The 11,036-nt window shown below is 40.8% G+C and overlaps 1 protein-coding gene across 1 annotated transcript; it reads right to left on the bottom strand.

Annotated features, from left to right (window-relative positions):
- Positions 1-462: 462 nt before the first annotated feature.
- On the bottom strand, positions 463-3,460 carry LOC100580715 (olfactory receptor 2K2). Its single transcript, XM_003282611.3, has 2 exons — positions 3,340-3,460; positions 463-1,716 (listed from the first exon to the last, which is right to left on the bottom strand). Exons 1-2 carry the CDS (start codon positions 3,351-3,353, stop codon positions 717-719), a joined length of 1,014 nt encoding a protein of 337 aa, XP_003282659.2. The 5' UTR covers positions 3,354-3,460; the 3' UTR covers positions 463-716.
- Positions 3,461-11,036: the final 7,576 nt, after the last annotated feature.

The raw sequence follows: 11,036 nt of genomic DNA, 5'->3' as shown, positions 1-11,036 counted from the left end.
GGTACAAAATAACAAGAATACGTGTCTCTGTGAAGTCAATCATCCAATGAAGAAAAAAGACAAACATGAATGAAAAAGACTTAATTAGTATATGAGTAGTATGCTGGCATAAAAGCAGATGCAATTTGCACAAGTATTTATGTGCTTAGAAAAGCAAGGCTGGCAAGTGGAAAAATCAAGTAGGCATCACTGAACGCCTTGCTCAGGGAGATAAGGAGTTTTAATCAGGAGTTTTGAATAACGAAGGGTAATTAGAGAGCCACCATCATGTGGCAGAACAAGCTCTGGCCAAGAAATCGGAAGGATGTCGTAGTCCCAGTTCTACAGTTGTGTGATGTTGAGCTAGTCTTCTACATTTTTAAATTCTGTTTTCTCACTTGCACAATTAAGGCCAGTCTTTATCTGTTTCTTTATGCTCCCACCTCCTTTGAGAAAGGATTAAAGCACAGAAGATATACAAGATTTCTTCTGGAGCAAACATTTAATGACTCTCTAACTCAAAACCTCACAACCACAAAACACAAGAAGGAAATATTAACAAATGCAAATTGAAACCTCCTATTGTTAATAGGCAATCACTCTGTGTATGCATCTCATAACTGTGAAATTATGTAGAGATAAGATCTGATCAGAGTTCTAAGAGGTTGTATGTTGTCTAGAATTTCTCTGGTGAGCTCTGCCAGGGGCACATCTCTGGTAAAACCGTAGGGACCCAATCAGAGATGTTTGTGTGTTTGATGCAATGGTATTTTGCCCAGCAATTTCTTCATAGCATCTTTGACTTCCTTGTTTCTTAAACTGTAAATTATGAGGTTCAACATAGGGTTAAGCAGTCCATAAAGCAATGAGATAATTTTGTCTATTTTTTGTGCGTTTGATGATGAAGGCTTTAGGTACATAGAGAGGGCAGCCCCATAATACAAGATCACCACAGTCAAATGGGCACCACAGCTAGAAAAAGCCTTCTTTCTTCCCTCTGCTGAGCTGATTCTCAGAATAGCGGAAAGGATGAAGATGTAAGAGATGCAAATTACGAGCATTGGAATTGGCAAGAGGAGAATGCTGACCACCAGCATGATCGTGGTCATGAGCAGTGAACTTGTGCAAGCTAACTTTAGCACCGCCAGAATTTCACACGTGAAGTGATCGATGAGATTCCCACAGAGGGGTATCTGCAGGGCAAAACTGGTTTCCAGCAGGGCGGTCAGGCAACCCGTCACCCAGGAGACCGTGGCCATCCGTGCACAGACGCACCTGTTCATGATGATGGAGTATCTCAGCGGGTTGCAAATGGCCACATAACGGTCATATGCCATCACGGCCAGGAGCACACACTCTGTGGAGCCCATGGCAAGGGACAGATACATCTGTACAGCACACCCAGAAAAGATAATGGTTTTCTGGGATGACAGCAAGTTCACCAGCAAAGTAGGAACAGAGGCAGATGTGTAACAAATATCCATGAAAGAGAGATTTCCAAGGAATAAGTACATGGGGGTTTTAAGGCGTGAATCTAGGATAGTGATTAAAATAAGAGTGCTGTTGCCCAAGAGGGTTGTCAGATACATTACAAGGCTGAAGACGAAGAGAACCACCTCTAACCTTGGGTACTGGGAAAATCCCTCCAAGAAAAAAGTGCTCCAAATGGTGAAGTTTTCTCCTTGCATTTTCTTTCTTTCATCTATATTTATTCCAGTATTATTCCCTTCATTTAATCTGAGGACATAAAGAAATGAACAAAGTGTGATATTCATTTAGTTAGGAAAATCCTCTCAAACTTATTTTCACTACTATAAATGCAATTTTACTACAAGAAATCACAGGATAGTGTATTTATTGATGTAAGAGGGGGAAGCAGTTTGATGTATATAAGTTGATTCTTCCACAACAAAATTTAGAAAACAGCAAATTTGAAAAAAAGAATATACATATTTAATACTTGAATCTGAGCTCCTAAACCTATCCTTGGCACACAGTAAGTCTTTAATAAAGATTCAAAAGTGACTGAATGAGGAAAAATATGAATGTACATTGAAGAAGTTATTGAGCTCAAATCAGAAAAGTAATCCAGATAAGTGAGGAAAAGAAAACTCAAATGTACAATAAAAAGCAATATTGATCTTCACTAAAAGAAGAGGAGGAACCTTGAAAGAAACAAATAAATTTTAGGCTTGGCACAGTGGCTCATGCCTGTAATCCCAGCACTTTGGGAGGCTGAGGCGGGTGGATTGCTTGAGCTCAAGAGTTTGACCAGCCTGGGCAACATGATGGTGAAATCCTGTCTCTATGAAAAATACAGAAATTAGCCAGATGTGGTGGCGCACATCTGTGGTCCCAGCTACTCAGGAGGCTGAGGCTGAGACAGGGAGGCAGAGGTTGCAGTAAGCCGAGATTGCACCATTGCACTCCAGCCTGGGTGACAGTGAGACTCTATCTCAAAAAAAAGAAAAAAAAATTTAAACCAACTTCATAGTCGGAGGCTCTGGGTCTAAATGAACTCTGCCCTTTCCAGCTAACAGTTTGTGGGGGCTGTACACTGATTTCATAAAGGACAACATGCTCGAAGCATTGTAGATTCTAATTTGTGATTATATTTAAGAGCCAGTTTATGTCACACAATTTAATACTAATACATTTAATACTAATTCATCCAGTGTACAATTTCATTCATTGTTGAGCCCCATATCTTTATGAGTGTTTAAAGAGTTCTAAAAAGTATAGCCAGGCAATACATGAAAACCCACATATCCAGGAAATGCAGAAACTAAACTCCCTTGGAAGATTACCATAAGATCTCTTTGAAAATAAGATTACAGAGCATGTAGTTATAAATAAGAACATTGGAACTGGCAAGAGAAGAATGTTGACCACCATCATGATCATATCCATAAGCAGTGAACTTGTGCAAACTAACTTTAGCACTGCCAGAATTTCACTTGTGATCGATGAGATTCCCACAGAGGGGTCGCTGCAGGGCAAAACTAGTTTCTAGCAGGACAGGCAGAAACTTAAAGTTGTATTTTTTTTCTTACATTTCACATTGTTAACAAAAAATTATTACAGAAAATTTACCTTGCTTCTGCACTCATATTGCCTTTTAATAAACCTTCAACCGTTTTCTTTCTCCACTGAGTCTTTCCTATTTTCAAATATACATGTTCTTAAAAATCACTTTCATCTTATGAATTTCTCTGCCAAATTTTATATTTAACAGACTTCTCTAATAATAAAAAGTTATTAGATTATTATAAAACATTACTTCAAAGAAGCTTAATTTTTGTGCTACTCTTAAGAATAACAAGCACAAAAGTTTTTAAATGAAAAAATCAGCCCAGTTACCTGAGATTTGACATTCAAAAGTATTTAATAGTAGCCATCTGAATTCTGTGTCCTCCCATCTGAATTCTGTGTCACCAACTTCAAATAAAATATTGTTTTATGATGCACTTCATAAAGTTAACTATGTCCAAGAAATAATAAATTAATTCACATTTTAAAATGTTAAATATTATGTAAAAATCAATGGTGCAATTCATTTCTTTCGAAATTATTAATTCTTACTACCATAACTAAAAATACCAAAGGATAGCAACTGAAATATTAGGTAAATTTAAATCATTTGTTGTTTTGGGGGAATACCTGTTGTCCCTGAACAATTTAAAGTTCAGCAGCTAAGATATACAGAGGTTTGAAACTTCAGATCCTTCAGGGATATTGTCCCAAAGATCCAATTATATCAAACTTTTAAAAAGTTAAATAGAGAGTGAACCACACAGTTCCTCCAAAATACTTTGGAAAAACTCAGAAAACAAGGTTTTCTATTCACTTTCTTCTTGTCAATCCTTAGCTATGTCAAGATTTTTTTAATGAATGATTTCAGTGTAGAATACTTAACAGAATACAGAGAAAAGATGTCCTTATAATACTAAAACACATTTTGTGCATTTGTGAAATTACTTCCTGGTTTTCAGAAATTAGGGAAAGAACATTTATTTCTTAAAGCCACAGAGCAATCACTGACTGCCCCAACAACTGATCAGAAATGTTATTCAATATACACATATTGAGAGGATTGTAAGGTAATGAATGAAACCTCGGTAGTAATGGGCACATCCTAGATCTTTATTTTGTTTTGTTTTGTTTTTAAGACAGGGTCTGGCTCTGTCACCCAGGCTGGAGTGCAGTAGCAGGATCTTGGCTCACTGCAACAACCACCTCCCAGGTTCAAGGGATTCTCCTGCCTCAGCCTCTTGAGTAGCTGGGACTACAGGCATGTGCCACCACACTAGGCTAATTTTTGTATTTTTGGTAGAGACAGGGTTTCACCATGTTGGCCAGACTGGTCTCGAACTCCTGAGCTCAAGCAATCCACTCACCTCAGCCTCCCAAAGTGCTGGGATCACAGGCATAAGCCGCCACCCCCAGCCCCAGATATTAGTTTCTAAACACCATTCTCAACTAGAAGGAAACACGGCTCTTTGGGAAAATGACTAATACCAGAGCTAGGATACAGAAAGAACAAGATTAACTTAGAGTATCTTATCGTACCAGAAAGTAAGAAATATGCAAAGAATGGTAGGAATATAGCAAAGGGTCATAGACGCCCACTTGATGAAGCTCCCATTGCTAAATTTAGGACATATTATTTGGAGCATCAAAATAAAAATGATAATAATTGATCATAATTCATAGAATAATATAAAAATGTACATGTTCATTATTATGTAAATAGGAATAGAAAGCTTTTACTCACAGTAGGATGCCAAAAAATATAAATTTGGAGGAATGAGGTCAGAAAATAATCAATCACAGTTAAGGGTTTTGTAGGCAATAGATTACCATAGGTAAAATGTTGTATTAGGTTAATGTAGGCAGTGTCGTTTTTGAAGGTAGAAGTTGGATGAACAGGATATTTACATGGTGTCAAAATATCTCACCACAAATTACTCAGTAAGTTTAAAGATAAAATAATAACTTTATGATAGGGAGGCCTGAAGGATAATCATGTTAACATCACCAGTATTGGGACAAATAGACTCCATGTGCCTTCTAATATGAGGTACTGAGAACACACTATCACCTCTGCAGTATTCCCATCAAAATTAAATCACCAGAATCTAACCATGAGTGTAAACCAGACAAACCTAAATTTAGGGATATTATGCAACATAATCAGCCTGTGCTTTCCAAAAGTACAGACAATTCTCAAAAAAGGATATACAAATGGCCACAAAACATATGAAAAAATGCTCAACATCACTAATTATCAGGCAAATGCAAATCAAACCCACAGTGCAGTACCACCTTACTCCTGCAAGAAGGGCCTTAATCAAAAAATAATAGATGTTGGCATGGATGGGGTGAAAGGGGAACACTTTTACACTGCTGGTAGGAACATAAACTAGTACAACCACTATGGAAAACAGTGTGAAGATTCCTTAAAGAACTAAAAGTAGATCTACCATTTGATCCAGCAATCCCACTCCTGGGTATCTACCCAGAGGAAAAGAAGTCATCATACAAAAAAGATACTTGAACACATATGTTTATAGCAGCACTATTTGCAATTGCAAAAATATGGAACCAGCCCAAATGCCCAACAATCAATGAGCAGATAAAGAATATGTGAGATATAGATATATATATATATACACACACACACACACATATATATATACACCATGGAATACTACTCAGCCGCAAAAAGGAACAAAATAATGGCATTTGCAGCAACCTAGACGGAATTGGAGATCACTATTCTAAGTGAAGTAACTCAGGAATGGAAAATCAAACATCCTATGTTCTCACTTATAAGTGGGAGCTAAGCTATGAGGATGCAAAGGCATAAGAATGACACAATGGACTCTGGGGACTCAGGGGAAAGGATGTGAGACTGGGGGACAAAAGACAACGCATTGGGGATAATGTACACTGATGGGTGTACCAAAATCTCAGGAATCACCACTAAAGAACTTATCCATGTAGCCAAACACTACCTGTTCCCCCAGGACCTACTGAAATAAAAAAGAAGAAATCATAAAATAAAAAACTCCTAATTAAAAAAAAAAGTGTCACAATCAGGAAACAAAAAGAAAAACCAAGAAAATGTTCCGTACCTGAAAGAGACAGGACAACTAAATACGATACATGCCCCAGCATGAATCTTAGATTAGGAAAAAATGGGCTATAAAGGACATTATTAGGACAACTGACAACATTTGAAAATGGGATGGGGATTAGATATTAGTATTCTATCAATATCATATTTCCTGATCTTGATCACTGTACTATGGTTATGTAAGATAATGCTCTTATTCTTAGGAAATACACACTGAAGCATTTAGTGTTAAAAGGGCAAAATGTCTCCAATTTACCCTCAAATCACTGGTAAAAATATTTTTTAAAAGTTGTGTGTGGAGAGAAAATGCACTTATTGCCACATTCTTTTTGCAAGTCATGACTTCTCCATATTTTCTGCGTCCTTATAACAGTTCATTTACTCTGGATCACTGATGGCAAACGTCCAGAAAGAAGACCCTCAGAAGAACTTGGTCCTACCACATGAATAGGCAAATTGTTTCCTTCTTAGGAAAAGAAGAAACAACAACTATATTGAATAATATAAAAATATAAAATAGAGCTAATTAAGTGGTAGGATTATATTTTAGGGATAATGGGCTAGAGTGGCCCATACAGCATGAGCTTGGAATAGTGAAACTGGCTAAATCCAATAGGCTTGTTTGATTGTAAAACATAGGAAACATGATCGCTAATGACTTGAAGTTTTAATAATATTAATCTTGAAACTTCATTTTTCTAAAAGTCAGCACTCATGACAAATCCCTCCCACCATCAGGCAACAAGACAACGAGAATTTTATAAGAACATTGACAATGAGATGACCGTCCATGTAGAAAATCTGAAAGAATCAACAAAAAACTGCTGGAACTAACAATAAGCAATTCCCAGTAAGGTTTCAGGACACAGGGTTAATGTACAAAAGTCAATTGCTCTCCTGTATACCAGCAAAGAAGAAATGGAATTTGCAATTAAAAACACAACATTGGCTAGGCACGGTGGCTCACGCTTGTAATCCCAGCACTTTGGGAGGCCGAGGCGGGCGGATCATGAGGTCAGGAGATCGAGACCACAGTGAAACCCTGTCTCTACTAAAAATACAAAAAAATTAGCCCGGCATGGTGGCGGGTGCCTGTAATCCCAGCTACTCGGAGAGGCTGAGGCAGGAGAATGGCGTGAACCCAGGAGGCGGAGCTTGCAGTGAGCCGAGATTACGCCACTGCACTCCAGCCTGGGCGACAGAGCGAGACTCCATCTCAAAAAAAAAAAGAAAAAAACACTCTGATAAATGAAATCAAAGAAGAACTAAATAAATGGAGAGCTATTTCATGTTCTTGGATGCTAGGAAGACAATATTGTCAAGAAATCAGCTCTTTCCAAACGGACCTGGCAAGATGGCCAAATAGGAACAGCTCTGGTCTGCAGCAACCAGCAAGATCAGCCCAGAAGGCAGGTGATTTCTGCATTTCCAGCTGAGGTACCCGGCTCATCTCACTGGGACTGGTTAGACAGTGGGTGCAACCCAGGGAGCGGAGCCAGAGCAGGGTGGGGTGTTGCCTCACTCAGGAAGCACAAGGGGTTGGGAAACTCCCTCCACTAGCCAAGGGAAGCTGTGAGGGATCATACTGTGAGGAATGGTGCACTCCATCCCAGATACTACACTATTCCCACAGTCTTTGCAATCTGCAGACCAGGAGATTCCCCCAGGTGCCTACACCACCAGGGCCCTGGGTTTCAAGCACAAAACTGGGCGGCTGTTTGGGAAGACACCGACCTAGCTGCAGTTTTTTTTTTCATACCCCAGTGGCGCCTGGAACTCCAGTGAGATAGAACCATTCACTCCCCCTGGAAAGGGGGCTGAAGCCAGGGAGCCAAGTGGTCTAGCTCAGCGGATCTCACCCCCATGGAGCCCAGCAAGCTAAGATCCACTGGCTTGAAATTCTCACTGCCAGCACAGCAGTCTTAACCTGGGATGCTCAAGCTTGATGGGGGAGGGGCATCCCCCATTACTGAGGCTTGAGTAGGTAGTTTTCCCCTCACAGTGTGAACAAAGCAGCCAGGAAGTTCAGACTGGGCGGAGCCCACCACAGCTCATAAGCCACTGTAGCCAAACTGCCTCTCTAGATTCCTCCTTTCTGGGCAGGGCATCTCTGAAAGAAAGGCAGCAGCCCCAGTCAGGGTCTTATAGATAAAACTCCCATCTCCCTGGGATGGAGCACCTGGGGGAAGGGGTGACTGTGGGTGCAGTTTCAGCTGACTTAAACATTCCTGCCTGCCAACTCTGAATGAGCAGCAGATCTACCAGCAAAGCACTGGAGCTTTGCTAAGGGACAGACTGCCTCCTCAAGTGGGTCCTTGATCCCTGTGCCTCCTGACTGGGAGACACCTCCCAGCAGGGGTCAACAGACACCTCATACAGGAGAGCTCTGGCTGACATCTGGTGGGTGCCCCTCTGGGACGAAGCTTCCAGAGGAAGGAACAGGCAGCAATCTCTGCTGTTCTGCAGCCTCCGCTGGTGATACCCAGGCAAACAGGGTCTGGAGTGGACCTCCAGGAAACTCCAGCAAACTTGCAGCAGAGGGGCCTGACTGTTAGCAGGGAAACTAACAAACAGAAAGGAATAGCATCAACATCAACAAAAAGGATGTCCACACAGAAACCCCATCGGTAGGTCACCAACATCAAATACCAAAGGTAGATAAATCCACAAAGATTAGGAAAAACCAGCACAAAAAGGCTGAAAATTCCAAAATCCAGAATGCCTCCTCTCCTCCCAAGGACCACAACTCCTTGCCAGCAACGGAACAAAGCTGGATGGAGGATGACTTTGATGAGCTGACAGAAGTAGGCTTCAGAAGGTCGGTAATAACAAACTTCTCTGAGCTAAAGGAGGATGTTCTAACCCAATGCAAGGAAACTAAGAACCTTGAAAAAAAGGTTAGCGGAATTGCTATCTAGAATAACCAATTTAGAGAAGAACATAAATTACCTGATGAAGCTAAAAAATATAGCACGAGGACTTCATGAAGCATACGTAAGTATCAATAGCCAAATTGATCAAGCAGAAGAAAGAATATCAGAGATTAAAGATCAACTTAATGAAATAAAGCATGAAGACAAGACTAGAGAAAAAAAGAATGAAAAGGAACAAACAGAGCTTCCAAGACATATGGAACTATGTGAAAAGACCAAACCTATGTTTGATTGGTGTACCTGAAAGTGACAGGGAGAATGGAACCAAATTGGAAAACACTCTTCAGGATATTATCTAGGAACTTCCTCAACCTAGCAAGATAGGCCAACATTCAAATTCAGGAAGTACAGAGAACACCACAAAGATATTCCTCGAGAAGAGCAACCCCAAGACACACAATCGTCAGATTCACCAAGGTTGAAATGAAGGAAAAACTGTTAAGTGCAGCCAGAGACAAAGGTCAGGTTACCCACAAAGGGAAGCCCATCAGACTAACAGCAGATCTCTCTGCAGAAACCCTACAAGTCAGAAGAGAGTGGGGGCCAATATTCAACATTCTTAAAGAAAAGAATTTTCAACCCAGAATTTCATATCCAGCCAAACTAAACTTCATAAGCGAAGGAGAAGTAAAATCCTTTACAGACAAGCAAATGCTGAGATTTTATCACCATCAGGCCTGCCTTACAAGAGCTTCTGAAGGAAGCACTAAACATGGAAAGGAACAACCAGTACCAGCCACTGCAAAAACATACCAAATTGTAAAGACCATCGACACTACGAAGAAACTGCATCAACTAACAGGCAAAACAACCAGCTAGCATGCAAATACTCATTATTGGACAGGAAAAATGATTAATCCTAGTTGTCCTGGAGGACTTGGAGCCACTGTCTGTTGGACTTACTTCACCCATACTGGTATGTCTGTTGGGGGTGGAGTTCAAGATCAGGCAAGAGAAAAACACATACAGGAAGTAATCTCCTAACTGACCCAGGTACATAGCACCCCTAGCCCCTACAAAGGACTGTATCTCTCAAAACTACATGAAACACTCCATACCCATACTCGCCTGGTAAACCTATTTAATACCACCCTCACTGGGCTCCATGAGGTCTCAGCCCAAAACTCTACTAACTGTTGGGTGTGACTCCCCCTTCGCCTCAGGCCATACATTTCAATCCTTTTGTTATCGGAGCAGGAGTGCCAGGTGGACTAGGTACTGGCATTGGCGGTATCACAGTCTCTACTCAGTTCTACTACAAATTATCTCAATAACTAAATGGTGACATGGAACGGGTCACTGACTCCCTGGTCACCTTGCAAGATCAACTTAACTCCCTAGCAGCAGTAGTCCTTCAAAATCAAAGAGCTTTAGACTTGCTAACCGCCGAAAGAGGGGGAACCTGTTTATTTTTAGGGGAAGAATGCTGTTATTATGTTAATTAATCTGGAATCGTCACTGAGAAAGTTAAAGAAATTCGAGATCGACTATAATGTAGAGCAGAGGAGCTTAAAAACACTGGACTCTGAGGCCTCCTCAGCCAATGGATGCCCTGGATTCTCCCCTTCTTAGTACCTCTTGCAGCTATAATATTGCTACTCCTCTTTGGACCCTGTATCTTTAACCTCCTTGTTAAGTTTGTCTCTTCCAGAATTGAAGCTGTAAAACTACAAATGGTTCTTCAAATGGAGCCCCAGATGCAGTCCATGATTAAGATCTACCATGGACCCCTGGACCGGCCTGCTAGCCCATGCTCCAATGTTAATGACATCGAAGGCACCCCTCTCAAGGAAATCTCAGCTGCACAACCCCTACTACACCCCAATTCAGCAGTAAGCAGTTAGAGTGGTGGTTGGCCAACCTCCCCAACAGCACTTGGGTTTTCCTGTTGAGAGGGGGGACTGAGAGACAGGACTAGCTGGATTTCCTAGGCCAACTAAGAATCCCTAAGCCTAGCTGGGAAGGTGACCATGTCCACCTTTAAA

The sequence above is a fragment of the Nomascus leucogenys genome, chromosome 1a, assembly GCF_006542625.1.
Source record: "Nomascus leucogenys isolate Asia chromosome 1a, Asia_NLE_v1, whole genome shotgun sequence".
Taxonomy (NCBI): domain Eukaryota; kingdom Metazoa; phylum Chordata; class Mammalia; order Primates; family Hylobatidae; genus Nomascus; species Nomascus leucogenys.
Note: the sequence above shows the minus strand (reverse complement) of the source record. Positions and strands in the feature narration are given on the sequence as shown.